Source organism: Micromys minutus, assembly GCF_963924665.1.
Source record: "Micromys minutus genome assembly, chromosome: 16".
NCBI lineage: Eukaryota > Metazoa > Chordata > Mammalia > Rodentia > Muridae > Micromys > Micromys minutus.
In genome coordinates, this window is record NC_137985.1 from 48,908,225 (window position 1) to 48,930,162 (window position 21,938).

The 21,938-nt window shown below is 48.9% G+C and overlaps 1 protein-coding gene across 1 annotated transcript; it reads left to right on the top strand.

The window, feature by feature from the left end:
• The first annotated feature begins 565 nt into the window (after positions 1 to 565).
• On the top strand, positions 566 to 8,255 carry STOML1 (stomatin like 1). Its single transcript, XM_080930362.1, has 7 exons — positions 566 to 736; positions 2,029 to 2,135; positions 3,723 to 3,872; positions 4,087 to 4,290; positions 6,180 to 6,375; positions 6,765 to 6,980; positions 7,439 to 8,255. Exons 1-7 carry the CDS (start codon positions 604 to 606, stop codon positions 7,630 to 7,632), a joined length of 1,200 nt encoding a protein of 399 aa, XP_080786488.1. The 5' UTR covers positions 566 to 603; the 3' UTR covers positions 7,633 to 8,255.
• The last annotated feature ends 13,683 nt before the right edge of the window (positions 8,256 to 21,938 follow it).

The window sequence follows — 21,938 nt, forward strand, 5'->3', positions numbered from 1 at the left end:
TATCTTACCTAAGCTGTCTGCATGTGAAATTTCTCTTTTATAGCAAAGTTCAGGCCTTCTGACTTCAACGTGTCCACAGTGACTTGGATCTACCATCATTAAGCAAATAAGGACAGGACTCTGTATAACATGCTCTGTTTTCTGTGGGGAAACAAACAAACAAAGACCAATTTGCTGACCACAATCTGGAAAAGCACATCCCTCAGTGTGTTGAGTTTGGAGAACTAGTTTGAGGCCAAAAGCATTTCCCTGATTCTGGAGAAAACACTCCTGTGATGCTCCTTTTAAGCCAAACTTCCTTGTCTCCTCTTCTAAAACCAGGTAAGAGATCTGGAAGGAGGTGGTTAGGAAGCCTCAAGGTGCTCTAGTTTAGAACCAAGGCCACATGCCCCAAACTGTGCGCCCGCCATTCGGTCCTCCTAGCGCAGGGGGTGCTGTGGGGCGGCGGGCATGGACGCGGCCCGATTCCTGATCCTACGCAGCCACTGTTGATGGCAGTGCAAGTGAAGCCGGAAGCAGTGAAAACGAGGAGGGGCGGAGCTGCCACGGGCTGGGCAGGGCAGGCTCCGGGTAGTGGCTCTGGGCGTGTCCCGGTTAGAAGTCATGCTTGGCAGGTCCGGCTACCGGGCACTGCCCTTAGGGGATTTTGATCGTTTCCAGCAGTCGAGCTTCGGCTTTCTGGGTTCGCAGAAGGGTTGCTTATCCCCAGAGCCGGGCGGCGTGGGGCCGGGGGCCGGTGAGTGGCTGCCCAGCACGGCGGACAGAGGGACTAGTCACTACCCCCAGACCTGTACTCTCTACCTCTAGAAGGAAGGAGAGCGAAGGGAATAGGATATGAAGAGGGTGCCAGACAAGGCGTCGGGATGCTATTGCTGATTTATCCTCCCTCGGGCCACCAGCTGCAGCGTTAGAAGCTGCACAGCCCAATCTTCCCAAATCTTAGCCCATCACGTTACTATTACCAGGATAGCCCTTCATGCTTAGAAAGAAAACAGAGCCCTAGGCAGAGGAAGCCACAACCCACAAGGCAGAAATAGAAGAAGAGTCACCCTAGGGTAGCAGCATGGGGAGCAGCAGTCTCTTGTGTCCTGATGAAGAGGCACAGAACAAAAAGCCATGCCTGCAAGTGCCCGGCTTGTTCGCTTTGGCTTTCTCTCTCCAAAGCCTTTTGTGGCTCCTTTGGCTCAGTCTGACTCTGGAGTATTAGGGTCTTCTGGGGTTCCCCGGTATTGGCAGCATCGAAAGCTTTGGCATTGTTGAAGGGATTCCTTCATACTCTGTCCCCTGCTCTGACTAAGGATTCCTCTCCTGAAGAGGTCAGGGTGGTTTATGGCTTAGAATGTCCTGCAGGCAGGGGCTTCTTGAAGGATAGAACGAATGTCTCTTGTCACCTTCCTGTCCAGGGCTGGGGAGGAGAGAGCATATAGCAGTCTCACCCTCAGATTCTGGGCTTGTCTACTCAACATCCATTCTGGATTCTTAGTTCTTCAAGCATCAGAATCCTTGGCTTTAGCCTCATCTTCCCAGCTCCTCCCTCCAAACGACTTGAATTGAAATACATATTTTAAAAATATGTATCTTCAGGGCATTACAGTGGGAATAAAGGTCAAACTAGAAAGGGACACTTCAGCCCCAGTGTGACTGTTACTGACAGCAATTAGTTTTTCCTTTGGTAGCTGAGGTGCTTTCTCTGTAAGAACCCCTTGAAAGCATACTTGGGGCTGCTGGGGGAATGTGCCCGGTCCACCCAGCACGAGTGTTCTGTTCCAGGTGTAGGTGAGCAGTACACACCAGACAAGGGGCTGTTGGTTGGTCCGTGTCCAGCAAAGAGAAATCCCATGGATTTTGTTCTCAGATTCGGTGGCTCTCACCTAGGAGAGAAAAATCTTGTCTAGGGTGTCACATAGGTTAGTTATGATGGAGGCCCCTAACATACGCATGGCCCGCTGTACTCTGGGACACTGTATGTGAAGTTGTCCTGCCAGGCCCAGCTAGTGTTCTGTGGCTGCTTTGCTCTTTTGTCCCCAGATGCACCGGAGAGTTGGCCCTCCTGCCTCTGCCATGGCCTCATCAGTTTCCTGGGGTTCTTGCTGCTGCTTCTCACCTTCCCCGTTTCCGGCTGGTTTGCTCTGAAGGTAAGGTTGTCTGGGGGCTGTGGGGGGGGGGACCTGGGAGGCACAGTCAAAGCACTCATGGATGGACTCCCTGTCTTTGGCTCCTTGATTCTAAATACTATCGCACTTCCATGAAATAGGCAAGGTGAGGGTTACTCATTTTATATAATGGCTCGTCCTGGTTGTCAGCTTGACATGCCTGTAAAGAGGGAACCTCAACTGAGGGATTGCCTTCATCCTGTGGCCACATCTTTGGGGGTAGTTTTGATTGCTTAATTAGTGTAGGGGGGCACAGCCCTCTGCGGTGCCATCGCTAGACAGTTGGGCCTGAGATATCTAGCACTAACCATCCTTCCTCTGGGGTCTCTCCTTCACTTCAGTCCCCAGTTTCCTGCTTGAGTTCCAACCTTAGCTTCTTCCCTCAGTGAGAGTCTGTAACCCAGATGCCAAATAAACTCTTTTCTCCCCAAGTTTCTTTTGATCACGGTGTTTTTCGCAGCAACAGGAGAAACTAGGGCAGTTCCTTTCCCATCCTTCAGAAGAAAAAACTGAAGCCCAGACTGAACTAAAGGCATCTTGGGAGCCAGGAAGGAGCAGACATGTTTTCTAAGTCCTGGAATCCGGACGTACACCTTTGCAAAATCATCCTTCCTTTGGCTGCGGTCCAAGGGAAAGAAAAGCACCCGGTATACCCAGCAAGCACAGAATACTGAAAGTCAAGTCTCATTTTGCATAAGGGTTGGTGCTTGCAGGTAAAGATAGGGATCCAGATGTAGTTGAGCAACACATCTGAAAGCAGCAGGGTAGGTGGAACCCAGGCAGGCCTTCCCCTTTGCATGGCCCCAGGCAGTGAAGTACCTAGAAGGCCTCTGAGTTTGTGGGTCTAGACGGGAGGGATCACAGAGGTGAACCCGATTCTACCGTGTTAGCCTCTGAAGCAAATGTCCTATAACCACAGGCATGTGGCCTGGTCCCTCTAGCCTTTGGTCCTCAATTTAGACTTAACAAGAGGATCCAGGGATCTGAAGGTGGTAAAACCATGTGCTCAAGAGCATTTGTTAGAGCAGCCCAGCCTTTCCCTCAACTAACCCAAGAGCCAACAGTTCCCTGGAATGGGTCATGTCTAGCTTCAGGCCCCAGAGAAGACGTTTCTCTGATCAACCCAGTTCTTGCGGTGACTAAGGCATGGCCCATCCCTGAGCTCCACCTTCGGATCATGCCCCTTTCGCCGATGTCTGTGGGATCGACGAGTCCATCTCTGAGCTCAGTGACTCTCGTGTAAATGGAGCTCAGCGTGTTGGTCTTACCACTGGGACAGAGGGCGGTCTTGGCTCGGCCCTCAGCTTCCCAAGTATCAGCCTTTGGTTGCTTGGCCCAAAATATGTTTGAACAGAGCGTCAGAGCAGTGAGGGTACCGCAGGAAGTCCCTCCCCTCGTGGCGGAGGAAAAGGAAAATAGAAGATAGCCCAGGTTGATTTCTGGCCTATACTATACTCAGTGAAGGGCATTTGAATGGCAAAGTGTGAAGGGCAGAGGAGGACCTGGCAAATGATACTGGCCAGCCAAGGCCGGCCACGTCCAAGACCTTTCCTATGCCATCCTGACCAGATTGTACCCACCTATGAGAGGATGATTGTGTTTCGACTGGGCCGAATCCGTAACCCCCAGGGGCCTGGCATGGTTCTTCTCCTGCCGTTCATTGACTCCTTCCAGAGGGTGGATCTGAGGACCCGAGCCTTCAATGTTCCTCCTTGCAAGGTGAGAGGCTTCTAAGGTGTCCCCGCACAAAAGGAATGAGGCATGGGCATGGCGGGATTGACCTCTCCCTGACTCCACCTTCTTGGAGATAACATTTATGTTTGAGGAGCTGACTGCCAGGCCAGTGGGTCAAGGTGAATAGTCTCAGTGGGTATGACCTCCCAGTAGCCTCCAGACCTTTTAACGTTATCTCTCTCGTGGTCTTCTGAAACAGCTGGCCTCTAAGGATGGGGCTGTGCTGTCTGTGGGAGCTGATGTCCAGTTCCGCATCTGGGACCCAGTGCTATCCGTGATGGCTGTGAAGGACCTAAACACAGCCACTCGCATGACAGCCCACAATGCCATGACCAAGGCCCTACTCAGGAGGCCACTGCAGGAGATCCAGATGGAGAAGCTCAAGATAGGCGACCAGCTCCTGGTAGGTGGCTTCTTACAATGGGCGACCCAGGGTCTGGCAGGAGGGCCTGGCTTTCTCTGCCAGGTAACTTTGAATGAGGACCAGGACCAGATGACACTGGGTATTGACTCACTACAGCTCAACACTATAACCACGTGAAAAGAATTTAGGTGAGACCCCACCCCCACCCCTTGCCCAAGCGGAGGAACATTTTGAGCACGTGTCTTGAAAAGAAATGCTTAGTGGAAACTCCCGGGCAGCTGTTTCTCTTTACCCTTCACTGCCCCTGTGATCACGGCCCTGAGCCTTGAGCCCTCTGCAGTTTCTGTTCTGGTGGGCGGCAGGAATGGAGCTCTCCATGTACAGCCAAGTGCTTGGTACATGTGGTTCTATTGTTTTCCCCCCTTGTTTAGGACAGAACAGAGACATGGGAACATTTGAGTCTTGTTCTGTCCCTGCTCTATGTATGAGAAATTAGGTACACTGGAATGTATCTTCTCTTCTGTGTGCTACCTGTGTGATGGCATGTCCCTCCCATGTCCAGCTGTGCTCCTGGGTTTTATCCGCCTTCAGGGAGCACCCCAGCTGAGCAGGGTTCAGCCCTAACTGGGGTCCTCAAAACACAGTGGTTGTTGTGTTTTGTTTTCTTTTGTGACAGTGCCAGTTGGGAGTGGAACCCAGTGCTGTGAGCATGCTATACAAATGTTCTACCACTGAGCCCGCCGACCCCAGGCCCAGCATTTTATAGCTTACAGGGTCCCTGTACCAGCCCAGCAGAATCTCAGCTTCCCATTTTCATTGTGAGAGGGCCCAAGTTTGTCATTTTAGTGGAGGAGGGGGACCAAGGTTCAGAAATGACTTGACTTGGCTCTGAGAACCACTCATGGTAAAGGACAGTTCTGGGCCTGAGCCCAACCAGCTTCTACCCATTATCCAGTGTTTAGCTAGTACAGCTCAGGTAAGACGGTGCTACCAAATTTTCTTTACACGAGCACAGCCCGTTATAACTCTCATCTTTAGGAAGATAAAATGGATCTGCCATTGACCTTCTAGTTTTTTGACACTCCCCTGCCTCAGGAAAGTTCACTCCAGAACACTCAGCAATACTGCCCTAGTCTGATGCTTGTGTACCCTTGCTCCCCATTATCCTTTGGAAACGTAGTAAAACATCTTCACTAATTGGACAGTTATAAAATAGCTGCTTCCCTCCCCCGTCCATCCCTATGTGTCCTCTCCAGGCTATCACCATAACCCTAGGAAACCATGCCAGGAGCCTGCCTCCCTCCACCCCTGTGCCATCCACACTCATGGCTCAGCCTGTTCCCTTCTCCCACGACTTTTACAAGCGTTTCCAAGGCTGGCCTCCCTTGCTGCATCTCCCTCATTACACGCCTCTCACCCTCTGCCCAGCCCCCACCCCCATGTCTTGCCGGCAGTATGAAACCGTTTCTCCACTCAGCCTTCTCCAACACAGTGTCTACACAGCAGCCAGGAGGATCTCCTTCAAAAAGGGAGTCTGCTTGGTTGTGCACCTCCATGTATATATAATCCCTCTGGGGTCCCTCGTTGATGTAGAACAAACCCAGCTGTGCAGAAAGAGGTTAGAGGAACCCTCATTTCTCACCACTGCCCCAATCCATACTTGAGAACCTAAATAGAACTCTCTAGAGCCGTCTGACTGGGATTTGCTGAGAGGGTTCCATCTACTTCTACTTAGAGTCCCTCCCTCCATCCCTGACCCTGCACTTGCCTAGCCAAATGGTTGGCTCTTCTTGCTGAATTCCCAGCTGGCAGCCTCTCCAACATAGACATGGGACCTCCGTGTCCTTGTGTGGCTACAGTGAGTTGTCTAGAAATGTTCATGGGGGCCCTTATCAAATGATTCTCCCCTTCCCCCTCACTGCCCTCAGCTGGAGATCAATGACGTAACCAGAGCTTGGGGACTGGAGGTAGACCGTGTAGAGCTGGCAGTTGAGGCTGTACTACAGCCACCCCAAGACAGCCTAGCCATGCCCAGTCTGGACAGCACCCTCCAACAGCTGGCCCTCCACTTGCTAGGGGGAAGTATGAACTCGGCGGTAGGACATGGTCAGTCTCCAGGACCAGGTATGTCACGCAGCATGCTCTTTTTCTTCTAGTCCCTCTGGCCTAGCTAATACAGTCTACCCCGTTTCTAGAGCTGACCAGAGTGAGGGTATAGAGAAGAGCCCAAGCATGCAAGTGTGTAACAGGCCCTAGGTAGCCTCTGTGAGAAGAAGCCACAATCCTGCCAGGGTAGTTGGAAGGAGGGCAGTGTGTTCCAGGCTAGAGTAGTTCAAACACATGGGTTCGGGCTGTTTGCGGGGAACCAGGAGGCAGCTTCTTAGGAGGGGAGGCAATTTTATGGAGGATGAAGGGTACGAAGAAACTTCACAAGGGGATGGAGTGATCCTGACCTTCTTAGAGCACTGACCTGTTCTCTTCCCCCTCCCCAACCCTGCTGGCCTCCTGTGTAGACACGTTGGAAATGATAAACGAAGTGGACCCACCTGCCTCTTGTGCTGGGGCTGGGACTGAGCCCAGCCCGAAGCAGCCTGTGGCGGAGGGGCTCCTCACTGCCCTGCAACCGTTCCTGTCAGAGGCACTGGTCAGCCAGGTTGGGGCCTGCTACCAGTTCAACGTCATCTTGCCCAGTGGCACCCAGAATATCTACTTCCTGGACCTTACTACAGGTGTGGCTGTCCTCTCTGTCTTCCCTTCCCTTCCCACTTGGGCTGCCTCCCCCATGGTCTTTAAAAGGAACCAGCAGGGCAGCTCAGTTTGGTAACCAGAAGCCCTTATATATAGCAGAGGTCCATCACATGCCAGGCTCGGCTCTGCCCTGATCACCCTTCCCACTTGTCACCGTGGACCTGTGAGGCAGGGTTACCACCTTTGTCACTCATAGATTTGCAAACAGAAGCAACAAACAGCCACTGTCAGCTAGACTTAAGGCCCACCCCTACCGTGTGTGTGTGTGTGTGTCTGTCTGTGTGTCTGTGTGTATCTGTGTGTATGTGTCTAGCCCACATCCCCAGCTCTAGAATATGAACTAACCAACACTTAATGATGCTAGTGGGATGTGCTAGGCCCCCCTCTCCTCCCTCCCCCATATCGTCCTCCTACTGATGCTAGTGCCACCTCCCAACAGGACAAGGCAGAGTGGGACACGGAGTGCCTGAGGGCATCCCTGATGTGGTGGTGGAGATAGCTGAGGCAGACCTACAGGCCTTGCTGTGCAAGGAACTCCGGCCCTTGGGGGCCTACATGAGTGGGCGGCTGAAGGTGAAGGGTGACCTGGCCGTGGTCATGAAGCTGGAGGCTGTCCTCAAGGCCTTGAAGTAACAGTGTTGGCTGTCCATCCATCACCTATCCCTGAACCTGGTGCAGAGCCAGAGAAGCCTCTTGGAATAGGAGGCTTTGGCTTGGGCCATGGAAAACTGAGGCCTGAAGATGTTTCAGGCCCAACGAGGAGCCCAGAAGGCTGGGACACATCTACGGCTGGTCACAGCTGAGTCGGGTGTCCTGCGCCTTAGCCTGTGGTCATTCTCTGGACGGGTCTTTGCTCACTCAATCCCCCGACAAATGCTTAGTCCCGAGTTGCTCCACAGAGTGAAGACAGAGAGCCCGGCCTGCCTTACCCGGCTGATAACCTGACTGGAGAGGCAAGAAGCACAGAAGCAGCCGTGTGAAGGATCAAGGCACATGGATTATGGCTCTGACATTCAGGGAGATCAGAGGGAAGGGAAGGCGAGGGAGGGCAGCCCCAAGAAGGGGTTACTGCAGTGGATCCATTGGCAAGCCAGAACGGGGAGGGCATGGGATAGAACAGTTTGTTTTTCCTGTGGGTCTGCTCCTGAAAACACCAGGCCTTATCCACCAGCTCCATCCTGCATGTGTGAGGAGCTGGGTTTGGGGCAGCATGTGGGAGAGCCCTGCTATTCTGTGCTTACTGGAGACTTGGAGCCTCCAACAAATAAATGTGGCATTTAAGGTGTGGAATAGAGCAATGCGGCTGGCTGTGGGGTATGGTGGGCCAGAAAGGGTCTGCAAGACACTAATGCTAGAAGTTGACACAGGCCCTCAGAGCATGGGGAGCGCTTCCTGTGGGGTGTCTTACAGGCCTGGAAGTCAGGGTGAGGTAGCTGTGGGTTGCTCTGCTTCTTTTTATAGTGGGGGAACAGATTTCCCAGTGAGATAGGGCATGACTACAAATTTACTGAAGAGCAAGATGAGGGGCTCTTAACGTGTTCCAGAGAGGAACCGGAGCCACTGTGGGCAGCCCTCTTGCTCTTGGCTGCTGTTGCTTCCCTAGGTGAGGAGAGAGATAGAGCTCGAGGCCTGATGCTGGGCTCAGCTGGCTTCTGCTCCACAGACAGACCCCAACCCAAGGCTAGGAAGTGAGTCCCACATCCCGGAGAGGCTCGTGGAGAAAAAAACAACTGGCACAAGTCCACAGGCCTCAGTTCGCATTCTGCTTTCTTCGGGGGCCCCTTTTACCGTCCCAGGCCCACAGTGTGTCTCTCTGTCTTTTCTGGTGCCAGATCTGTTTGGCATGGGCACGTCCCTCGGGCCAGTATGGGCCTCACAGTGGTTTTGTGGTTTGATTGGCACCTTTCTGTGTTATATACATTAGAACTTGTGGGGTGGGGGTGGGGAGCGAAGGTTCTATTAAGGCACCAGCTTGGCCTCTCCGTGTTCAAGGGGCAATGTGCACATTTTCTTCAGCAATGAAGGCTGGTTATCATTTTGTGGAGAGCAACTTATTGTCTTGGCAACAGCCTGGATTATATGGGGGTTTCCACGTGTCTTTTGATTTCATTGCTGTGAAGAGACTTCATGACCAGGGAAACATCTCATTGGGGCTGGCTTACAGTGCAGAGGTTCAGTCCATTGTCATCATGGTGGGAGGCATGGTGGCACGCAGGCAGACATGGTGCTGGAGAAAGAGCTGAGAGTTCTACATCTTGACCTGCAGGCAGCAGAAGGAGACGGTGTGCCACACTGGGCACAGCCTGAGTAAATAAGACCTCACAGTTTTCCTCCACAATGACATACTTCCTACAACAGGTCTCACACACACCCTGAGCTTGCCACTCCCTATAGCTAAGCATTCAAACACACCAATCTCTGAGGGCCGTCCCTATTCAAACCACCACACCACGGAACCGTTCTGGCCAACAACTCAGTTGGATGAAACCCTGTCCCGGCACTGAAGCTTTGGTGACAAGAGGTGTCCAGGAGGGGTTCCATCTTCCTCATTATCTAGAGACTTCATTAGAATTGCCGTCATATATTATTGGAAGTTTCCACTGCACTGGCTTCCACACCACCCCTCAGCTTCGATTCTAGCTGTCTCTCCCCTTGCTTCCTCCTTCAGTACCATCTCCCCTTCCCCTCCCAATTGCTCCTCTCATTTCCTTCCCCTCAATCCCCTACTCCCGTCCACCCATAAAATCTTTTTTTCCCTCCCAGGGAAATGTACGTGTTCACCCTGGTCCCTTCCTCTATGTCTTACCTCTCTAAATTGTGACTTGGTTATCATTTATTTAAAGACTAATATCCAGATATAAATAAATCCATACCATATTTATCTTTCTGGGTCTGGGCACACTCAAGATGGGGTTTGTTTGTTTGTTTCTTTGTTTGTTTTTCTGGCTTCCTTCATTTTTCTGCCAAGTTCATGATGTAATTTTTAAATTATTTATTATTTTATTTGGGGGACCAGTTTCAAGACAGGGTTTCTCAGTGTGACAGCCCTGGTTGTCCTGGAACTCACATGGTAGACCAGGTTGTCCTCAAACTCACAGAGAACCTCCTACCTCTGCCTCTTGAGTGCTGGGATTAAAGGTGTGTACTATGCCATATTTTTAAAGAGCTGAGAAATTCTCCATTGTATAAATGAACCACATTTTCTTTATCCATTATTCTGTTGAGGGACATCTGGGTTGTTTCCAATTTCCGGCTATCATAAATAGAGGAACAGCGAGCATTCCTTTTCTATGCTACCCCGCTTCCCCACTGGGCCATGAGCTACCTGTAAGCATTCAGCTCCCAGTGCCCCACAGGGCTGCTTTACCCATGGAACCCAAGCCATTTCTCATGTTCATGCACAGCCCCATGGGAACTGGCACTGTACCCTGGGAAGGTGTCGGCTGGAAAGATGAGATCATAGCTTAAGCAGAACTGAACCTCCCTTTTCTTTATGAACTTCAGATTAGTATGTCGGTTCCGGTAAATGGAAAGAAACTTCAGTGGGTGTCTGTATAGTTGTAGCTAACGCCTACACCAACTGTTAGTGTGGCCAGCACTCCAGAGATGTAGCCATATGTTCTATTGCCCCTGGGACAAAAAGACAGGGCAAACCAAGCAGTCCACATGGGAGGGAGCACATAAGTACCTGAAGGGTCCACCAGAAATCTTCCCTGAGACTTCTAGTGGGTAGAGCTCTGAAGATGGAAAGACGACAAGGAGACACTGTTGGGATTCTGTAAACCTCATCCCTCAATTACCTGGCAGTAGCCAGGTATGCTCTGCCCCAGTGACCTGACACTATAAAAGGGGCTGCTTGCTCCCTCCTCTCTCTCTTGGCCTCTCTTGCCTCCTGGCTCTCTTGCTCTCCCAACCTTACCCTTCCTCTTCCCCTTTCCTTCCCCCCCTCTCTCCATGTGCTCATGGCCGGCCTCTACTCCTCTATTCCTCTCTCTCTGCCTCTACTACCCTCTTAACTCTCCCATGACCTGAATAAACTCTATTCTGTACTATACCATTGTGCGGCTGATCCCTCTCGGGGAAGGGATTCCCAACATGGGCCCCCCAGAGGCATCTCCCTTGCCCCAGGCCTCGCCACACCTCCATGGGCCATGTGCCCCCTACTCTCTTCATCCTTCCCTTAACATTGGTGCCAAAACCCGGGATGTCATCTTTTCCTTACATTGCTGCCCCGTGGAAGGGACAGGCTAAGCCTCTAATTTGAGTAGATGGAATTCAAATGGGGGGGGGCTGTGTGTAGAGATTCTGAGGAGATAGAACAGTAGCTATTATTGTGGCATGCACTGGGCAGACATCTCTATTCTTTTCCCCATGGAAATAAACTAGTGAGTAATGTTAATGGCTATTCCTCAATAATTGATATGCAAATATAATATGTTGCTTTGGTGTCATTTAAAGTAGGTCTCTCTCTCTCTCTCTCTCTGTGTGTGTGTGTGTGTGTGTTGTGTGTGTGTGTGTGTGTGTGTGTGTGAGTGTGTGTTGATGTACCTGTCAGTCTTTACATTCTGAATAGGTGTTGAAAGAGAATTAAATTCAAGGCCTGATAATCCTGTTGCTGGTTAGTATATTTCAGTCTTTAATAATTAAGACCTTCCACTATCTGGCAGTCTCTGCAATGCTGAATCTGCTCTTTTAGGAAAAATAATGATTCCTATTGTCTGAATATGATTTGTCTAGGCTATCTCTTATACAAAGAGATACGGGAGTGAACAGACAGAGAGGAGTATCTTGTCAGTTGTTAACTAGGAAATTTAGGGCTTAACTGCTTAACTGCCTCCTCTGGACACCCGGACACCATTGATTGTGGAGCTCTGGAATTCACGGTTATTAGTGAAGCTGTAACTTATCTTGTATAAACACCGCAGTGCCTGGGACCCGGAGTGTAATTAATTCTTATGTAAATGCCAGGTCCTTGAGAAGAGCCCATCCTCTCACAAAGAGGGAATGGGGTGAAGAGGTCATTGTGTGGGGCTCGGGCTCTTGAATTCCTGCCTACAGTGAATGTTGGGCAGGCTTCTCTTCCCAGCTCCCAACTCCCTCGTTATAAAAAACCTCCAGCTTTCGAGCTTCTTTGCTGAAACCTCTAGCTCCTGCATGAGATACATAGCGGCCCGGAGCCCCGTCATTAAACTACCTCATGCTTTTGCAACAAGAAGGTCTCTTGTGTTTCATTGGGTAACCCCGTGTCCTGAGACTAGAGTGGAGGTTCCCGAAAGGGGGGTCCTACAGTGTCTTAGTTATTTTCTGTGAAGAGACCCCATGACCAACTTATTAAAAAAAGCATTTAATTGGGGGCTTGCTTATAGTTTCAGAGGGTGAGTCCGTGAGCATCCTGGTGGGGAACTTGACTGCAAGTTCCAGGCATGTCTCTGTAGCAGTGGCTGAGCCTCTTATCAGCAAGCAGAAGGCAGAGAAAGAAAGACTCAGGGCATGATGGCCTGCTCTTATTGACACACCTCCTGACAGTCCACACCTTGGAATTCTTTTTTAAACAGTTCCACCAGCTGGGGAACAGACTATTCAAATAAATGAGCCAATGGGGACATTCTCATTCAAGCCACCATAATTGCCAATATAGTCACATGGTTTTAAAACAAGAATTTAAGGGATGGAGAGATGGCTCAGAGGTTAAGAGTCCTGGCCGTTCTTCAGGAGGACCCAAATTCAACACACAGCACCTAACATGGGAACTCACAGCGGTAACTCCAGTTCCAGTGGGTCTGACACTCTCCTCTGGCTTCAAGCACCAAGCATGCATATAGTACACAGACATACATGTGGAGAACATTTTTGGCACCTCTGGACAATTGGTGGTTGGGTAATATTAATTATTTTTCCAGGACATCTTGAAGCTGACTATAGGCAGGAAACTGGCTTCTGTGCTGGGCCCTGTAAGGGCTAGAATTAAGTACATTTGCATCTGAAGTTCAGGGCAGAACATTTAGGACTGCAGCCCAGGGAAGTACATTTGCCTTTGAAGCTCCAGTCAGTATGCGTAGGAATGTAGCTCCCGACAGGGCAGATTCAGCTGCTGTAGGCTCAGCAGTCTCTTTGTCTTTTGAGACCCCCTTTTTGTCCCTGATCTTCACACCTGGCCTCCAGAAAAATGTTTATAGGATCTTTGATTGTTAACTTGCTTGTTCCCTGTCTCAGAACTGGTGTTATTTTTCTGCATGTAATTAAAGTGGTTTATAAGAGGACTAATGAATAAGGCCTCCCTTCAGCCTCGAGGTTTCAACCTCAAAGCTGGCCGAAGTCACGTTGTAACCTTTACTAACCGTCTGTCTTTTCTTTCAATTTTCCCTCCTGCTCTGGGGAACCTGTTGTTTGCCTGAGCTGGCCTCGGACACATACACACAAGCAAACCAAAAATCCTAACCCTTAAAATAATAATATAATATTAATAATAACTTACATTTGTGAAGGAGTAAAGAGAACTTGTGGCTTGTCTCTAATGTGCATGATTCCTTCTAAGTGTTCACATACCTTCCTCTACACAACTCTTGGTTTCTCAGTTAATCTTCCAGAAGTCATTTTATATAATAATGGTAATTATTATTATCATAGGTCTTGCCCTTAGCCTAAATTTATAAACAAATTTATAGATTTGTTTCCACTCCAGAGTACTATAGTGTTCACTACCATGGTCAGGTGTACCCACCCTGTCCATTGGTTTGTTTGAGACAGAGTCTTCATATGTAGCTCAGGCTGGCCTTGGACTCGTGGGGTCTTCCACCGTAACATTTCAAAGGCTGAAAGTACAGGTGTATGTCACCACACCCAGCCTCCTTTGTTCCTGATACTTCACAATGCTTTCTTGTTTCACCGCATTGACTAGGGTGGGGAGGGCATTTGATTAAAGCAGTTTAATAGGTTTCTGTAACAGAGGAATGAGGCTGGCATTGGTGGTAGTTTCTAGAGAAAGAAAAAAGTAATCTTTTTTGTTGGAGGAACAGTGGAGTAACAGAGGAGGGAGGCAAATACAGGGGAAGGGGGTCTTGAGCGTGGGCAGGAAATTATTTGCAGTTCAGCCCCTCCCCCAGGTTCCAGCAGAGTCAGGAGAAGGTTAAGTAGGCCACCGAGTCATTTGCATGGGCATCCCAGCCTCCAGACCATACAGTATAGAGGAATGAAGGGGACACCGGGGAGATTTTTTATTAGCCAGGTGCAGATTACAGGAAGATAAGACCAGCTGCTTCTTGTGGATGCTTCTCGATTCCTGTTCTGAGAGTCCAGCGGAGTCCCTCCAGAACAGCAAATCTCTTTTTAGTATTTTCAGTGCTGGTGGGGGGCACCAGGTGTCTGGCTAGGATGGGGACAGAGAAAGAAAACCTTAGGGTGTACAACTAGAAGGTGTATGTGGGGGTGGGTAGGAGGAACATAGATCCTACCAGCTCGCTTTCTGGATGAGGAGACTGAGGCAGGAAGGTCCAGGTTACATGTTTCCCTGAGGGTTTATAACAGGGCCAGTTCCTGTAGGACCCCGTTTTGGGGACCCCCACTAGAGTCTTGGGACACGGGGTTACCCAATGAAACATGAGAGACCTTCTTGTTGCAAAAGCACAAGGTAGTTTAATGGCAGAGCTCTGGGCCGACACGTATCTCACGCAGGAGATAGAGGTACCCACCACAAGGCTCGAAAGCTGGAGGTTTTTATAGGGAGGGGGTTGGGAGAGGGGGTTGGGGGCTGGGAAGAAGTACAAAGTTTACCCAACACCCATAGCCTAGGTGCAGTTAGGAAGTCAGGAAACTGGTGGGGCAGATGCTTATCTAAGTGGGAGGGTTATGTGGTTAACATCTAATTTACTTTTGATTAGACTTAGGAGGGGCTCATTTGACTGACAACTCAGTTGTAAAAGACAGCCTGGGCCAGCTTCTGCATTTCTATCTTCTTTAAGGTCAGTTAACCTAGCCTCAGGGATGTTTTTAACAAAGGGCTTAGCTGGGTATGCCTGGACTTGTTTTACAACATTCACAGTCCTAGGCCTTTAAGCTTACAGACTACCCTTTTTTTTTTTTTTTTTTTTTTTTTTTTTTTTTGCCCCAATTTACATGAGTTTTTTTAGACCTTGAGTTTAATTTTCTTTCATTCCCTGTGTCAAAAGGAGACAAGGGTTGTCTCAAAACAGTGTTTCAAGACCCTAGGGCTTCTAGTCCTGTCAGACCTAACTCTATTGTAAAGGCTGGGTACAGACTTGGAGGTGGGACAGACAGAAACTCATCCTATGGACCCAGACCCTCCTTAGCACAAGAGAAGCAAGGGAGAGACAAAGAGAACTGAGGGGAGTCTGAAGAGCAGAGAGACTGAGGGGTCACCCTTCACAGTCTCCCGCCAGTAGGAATTACCTGTCTGGAGTTGGAACTCCAGCCAGCATTTATGGGATTTCCAATGGCAGCCACTGTCTATCTTTAATGAACGCCAGCAGCTGGCTTTGAAAGTTAGCTTATTAAATAAAATGAAAATCTTGTGGCTGGAGAGATGGCTTATTGGATAATTTCTGTCATACAATCACGGGGATAAGAATTTGAGTTTCCAGAACTCATTTGAAAACTGGGTAAGTATGGGTGGAGACCATCTGTCATTACCGAATTGGGATCCCTAGACCAGCCAGAACTCGAAAAGTCTGGGCTGGGTGAACCCCTGCCTCAGTAGTTGAAATAGAGAAAGATTTAGGAAGACACCCAGTGTTGACTTTCACATGTCTGTGCACTTTCACATACCCTTCCACCCCAGGTACATGCATATGCAAAAAGAGTAATTTGAATGTGTTGAGAAAGGAAGGGAGACCTAGAAGAAGAATGTTAGGAGGAAAATGGCAGGAAACTGGCCTTGAAGCATCTAACTGGTTTTAGACCCTGTGTGTACCCAAACCACTAGGCTTGCCACCCAGATGAAAATAAAGCCTGCTAGTCACCCTGGAGTGGCCAGAGTCACCTAGAAGAGAAAAAACTAGAGAGGGACACTCAGCCATTCCCCTGCTTTCTGCTTTAGGATCTGCTTGCCAAAGAAACCAGTCTGTAGTGTGTGGCGCCATCTAGTGGTGCTCGAGTAGCAACAGATTTTTCTTTCGGCTTTTGAGGAGCTCAGTTTTAAGGATAGGGAGGTACTTCTGTGGAGGGAAAATGAAGGGACACAGGTGAGTTCACCAGGCCTGATCATTTCCCATCTTAATAACAAACATTCCTGTTATACTTGGGCTGGATGGATTTGGTGGGGCTGAGGGTAGAAAGGGAAGTGACCATGAGGTTAGCCAGAAGATACTGGGTAATGTTGAATAGTACAGTTGAGAAACTGTGGGTTGTGGATAAAATCTGAGAAGTGGGCTATTTATAACAAAAGCTATCTCTCCATGTGTTAGGATTCATCTATCAAATGTAACACCCTGTAAGACAATACAATGTGAATTTTGTAGTTTTTTTTTTCCCCTGTGGGAATGATCAGGCTAAGAGCAGTTCTTGGCCTCCTTAGGTTCTCCCTTCATTCCTGATGTGTTTGCAGAGTTAAAAAATTCTTCTAACCCTACAAATCATTTCCAGTTATAATGAAACTCATGGTTGCTACATTTAATAATGGAAGAGGCTGACATGAAATTGATGACATACATTAATAATGGATGACATCTTATAAACACTTGGTTAAATATTAATTAATTTGTATTATTCTTTGATTTTTTTTCACTTTACAATCAAACCTTAGGTTTTTACCATTTATTTGGAGTCCAGTGACCCCCAAGGGCTCTGTGCATGTCCCTAGGGGAGGACTATTAGGAAAACCATACAAAATAAAAATGGGGCAGATTATAGTGATATACGCCTTTAATTCCAGCTCTCAGGTTGCAGAGGCAGATGAATCTTAGAGTTTTGAGGCCAGCCTGGTACAAAGCAAGTTCCAGGCTAGCCAGAGCTATGTACTGAGACCCTGTCTAACTAAAAGGCTGGTATGAAAGCATCTGAGCAGTTAAGAGAGCTTGCAGCTCTTGTAGAGAACCTGGTTTGGTGCCCAGCAACGTCATGGCAACACACCATTAACTGCCTATTAGCTCCTACTCCAGGGGATCTGACACCCGCTTCTGGCCTCTAGGGCTCCTGTACGCATGTGATGCCCACAGTCCTGCACACATAAACATCGCGCATAAAAATAAATAAATCTTTAAAAGGTAAAAATAAAAAAAGAATAAAAGCGGATATGATGAGATGAGGTCAGTGTGGTACCCGGTGGACTCGTAAGCACCCCGTCAGAAGCAGCTGTTTTATTAAACATACCCAAGGTCCGGGCACTCGGTCATTCATTACCTGTTTTGGCCATGCCGGTGGCTGGAGAAACTACTGCTGTTTTGTTTTGGATATGAGGAGACCGTCAGATGTGCTTCTAAATAAGTCTCCTATGTCCACAGAAGGGTGTTGCTGTCACCTTTGTCAAAAACCCTCTCTGTGCTGGTCAGGACTGAGTATGGAGACCAATGACTAGTCAGCGTACAGAGAGTGCAGTGACCATTGAATGCTCGGGCGTAAGTGGACCGATAGTAGCATCCCCTTTGATGCCCAGGGAACAGCCTGGAAGAAGGGGTGGAAGGGTGTAAGTGCTGAAGGAGGGGTGAAGGAGTTGTGGGACGATCACGTGTAGGTGTGTCACACTTTGCACGCTTGAACACACAGAGGCGTGGTTGCCTGCACAAGACTTGTGCAGGATTGGGCCTGTCAGCGCCCTGTCATGGGAGAGGAAGGGACTCATGGGACCCTACTTTTTAATTCACCTTCTTAGAAATAACTCTGATGTAACCTAATCTTTCTCTCTGGTCTCTGCCTCTGTCTCTGTTTCTCTCTCTCTCTGTCTCTCTCTGTCTCTCTCTGTCTCTCTCTGTCTCTCTCTCTCTCTCTCTCTCTCTCACACACACACACACACACACACACACACACACACACGTAAAAGGAGTGTTACTTGGGTGATTTGTGGTGAGGGAAGGGGAAGGGGGTGCCTTGGCGGATATAGTATAGAATATTCAGCGCATGGGAAGGGAGTTATGAGGGTAGTAGAGGTGTAGAAAGGAAAAGAGAAGAGAAGAGAAGAGAAGAGAAGAGAAGAGAAGAGAAGAGAAGAGAAGAGAAGGTCGGCCATGAGCACGTGGAGAGAGAAGGGGAAAGAGAATGGGGAGAGAGGGGGGAAGGATCAAGGGGACAGAATGGGAGCAAGAAGACAAGAGCAAGAGAGAGAGGGAGAGGAGGGGTCAAGCAGCCCCTTTTATAGTGAGTGTTGCCAGGTAACTATGGGGCGGAGCTTAGACACAATGCTGACAGTAATGGAGGGTGACTGTGATTGAGATATACCATCTATATGTATGGAAGTGTCATAGTGAAGCCCACTATGTATAATCGATATATACTTCAAAAAGCAATGTTTTACCAGGCACTGTTTTTTTTTTTTTTTTTTTTTTTTTTTTTTCTGGGTAAGGCAGTGCTCTAGGTGGCACTGTTCAAACAGTGAACCGACTCAACTAAGATGTGAACCCTGAGGAGCTCCGTTGTAGCTGGGGAAAACTAGACATGAACAATAACATTAAAGGCTGAGTGTATTCGGGAAAAGGGCCTTCTGCATTTCATTCGGAACTTGCAGGGTTAGACTGGGAAGAGGCAGGAAGTGGCAGATGAGGCAAGAGGGGAAAGAGGACCAGGTCAGGGGAGCACCGGAGGCCACTGGGTGTACACTGAGAGATTCCAAAGATGCCCTGGGGAGACTGAACAATGGAACAATTTGTGAAGTAAAACTCGGCCCCACAGCCTGAGCCTTTGCCCAGGAAAACCACTCCCCTTGTCACAGTCAGCGGCCAGGAAGCTAGCTTGCTGTCAGCCAGACTTTAAGAAGCCAAATTGAGAGCCCAAGGAACCACCCAGAAAGCAAACCAGCTGCATCAGCGAGTCGGGTGGCTGGGACTGTGTTAGTAACTGACAGGTCTCTCACGTCCTTGCCGCCAAGTTGCAACAAGCCAGAGAAAGACAAGCATGCCCCTGTTGTGATTATGTTATGTCAGAAACAGATCCGTTTGCCTTTCCATAGTGTCAGATTTTATTGGATAACCAATAAATTCACAGGCTACATGGTTTTATTGGTTACGATTAGCAACATAGTCCCAGTTGCCCTTTATAGCTACACACTGGCAAGCAGGAGTTCTTTTATTCCAAACTTATTGATATTCCATTTACTTACTTGATTTATTCACCATGTGTGCACACTTGCATATACCACACTGTGCCTGTAGAGGCCGGAAGACAACTTGTGGAAGTCCATTCTCTCCTACCACATGGGGGTGGGTATCAAACTTGGGTCACCTTGGTAGCAATCACCTTTACCTATTGAGCCCGCTCCCCAGCCTAACCTTAACCCTCAGATTACACATTAACGGTTGGCCGAACAATATGCAAACATGCAGTCTACAGAATAGTCTAGAACGGGCTGAAAAGGCTGCAGAGCTCAGAGGGGTTGTCCTCAGTTGGAAGCAGAGAGCTGACACAGGAAGCTAGAGGCTCAGCAGTTAGGAATGCACGCGCAATCCTCGTGTAAGGTGAGAAGCTTCTTATGGCCTCTGTTCCCAGATCCTGGGACAGAGCTCCTCAAACCCAGGAGTGTCTCTGCTTACTCATAAAAAGCCTCTTCACACTGGAGTTTAACTTAATAAGGTGGCCATTTAAGGGAACGCAGTGACAGCATGCAGGATGCTCACCAGGAAGAAGTGTTTAAAATTAGAACTTTTCTTTGCGACATCTTGGGAACGGAGAGGAGCAGGGATGAGCTCACTTGCCGGTGACAAATGTTTTATGTGATCATGCAAACAACATAGAACTCTCTCTCGATACAGATATAGAGATAGAGATGTAGATATACACGTACACCTCCATGTATTCTCTAGATAATGATGTCTGGAGAACTTGCAGGTCAGGAGACACATGATCACATGATGTTGGGAGAGGTTGTGCCTTGAGCAGGTGTGCTAGCTAGTTTTATATCAATTTGACAGAAGCTAGCATCATCTGAGAGGAGAGAACTTAATGAGAAATCCCACCCTTCCTTCAGATCAGGGAAGCCTGTAGGACATTGCTTAATTAATGATTGATGGGGGAGAGACCAGCCCATTGTGGGCGGGGTCTTGCCTGTAAGAAAGAGGCTGAGCAAACCACAGAGCAGCACTCCTCCATGGCCTCTAGCCCTGCTTGAGGTCCCGCCCTCACTTCCTTCCATAACAGTGGTGTACAAGAAGTACAAGCCAAGTAAACCCTTTCCTCCCCAAACTGCTTCTGGTCGTGGTGTTTATCACAGCTATAGAAACAACCTCCGTGACAACTGAGGGAGCAGGCTAAGAAGCCTCCCTGCGCGCATCTCCCTTGTGGCTGTTCAGTGTCGTACCTTTTACACGAACCAGTAAATGGTAAAGAATGGGTTTTTGTTTTCTGTGAACTATTCTAGCAAATCACCAAGTCTGAGAAGCAGGACTGGGGTTGGGCAGGCAGAAATGCAGGAACTGGTAGCTGCACCAGGCCTTTGAAAGGGTTGTCTGGTGGGGCCAAGCCCTTAAGACGTTGAAACTACCTCCAGGTAATTAGCATTAGAATGAAACAGGGCTGCAGGATGAGCCATCTGAGCATCAGAAGGTCATTTGTTGGAAAGGACTGTGCTCCTTTGGCCTGTGCAGCCTTGTTGCATGCACGTGTATCCAGGAGCTGCAAACACACATTCACCAACTCCCCCAGGCTGCCCCTTCAGCTTACCACAGTCTCTTCTATCTCTAGCCCCTGAGGGCAACTCCCCTGTGTCTGTGGATCTGTCATTTCACCCCGTTGGTATAGAAATGGATTTCTGCTCACAGTGTCCTTTGATACAATTTCACTCAGCATTTTCTCAGGAGGTCCACTCATGGAAGCTGAGTTCATTCCTCATTGTTGAGTAGCAGTCTGGGATGTGGATGGACCAGTGTGCTTACCTACGTACAACTGGGAAAATATCTGAGTATTTTATTTATGGGGAGCTATTACAAATAAAGTCGCTATGAACATTCGTGTACAGGTCCCACTGGGAAAATAAGTGTCATTTTCTCTGGGATAAATGAGAGACATTGGAACTGCTGGGCCTTTTGGAAAATCTTTAGTTTTGAAAAGAACCGGTTATGTTTTGAAACTTGAGTCAAACTAGTAAATGGGATGAAAGTATGACAGGAAAAGGGTGGGGCGTTGACCAAGGATGGTGACATACCTGGCTGGCAGTGGGACAGTGCATGGAGGTGGTGGCACTTCAGAGGAAGCAACTATGACTCAAGCTGCTGAGAAATGAAAAAGCCATAAGACACTGTTAGCTGGGGACATGGCCTCAGAGGGTGTCAGGGGTCAGGCAAAGGTGTGTGGAAAACCCGTTGATTATTTGCATATGTGAAAACCTTTTCTTAGCCTGCAGGAAGCCACAGGAGAATTGTCTGTTACATTCTGACAGGAAGAGGCAGAAGTGTCTGAAAGGATGATTTACTAAAGCTGTCAGAGTTGAGGTCAGAGGCAAGTTAGAAACTAAATTCCAATGGCAAGCTCTTCCTGAGAAAGACAAGACCAGCTGTTCTCCTGGGCAGGAAATGTGGGGGTTGGGCAGGACTGTGCCCTTCCTGTGAGCTCTTGTACAAGGCCTTTCTTGGCTATGCAGAAGAGAGGCAGGGAGCACCCCTTGTTAGCAGCACACGTAGCCCACAGCTGCAGCACAGGCTCTGTGCCTCACGGAGAACCCACATGGGATTCTCCAGCATATTTGCCAAAACAATAGGTTCTCCATCCCCAAAGCCACTGCAGAGGCAACAGGAACCAAAACTCTCTCTGCTTTTGAGGCAAGGTAAAAGTGTTGGCACCTTCGT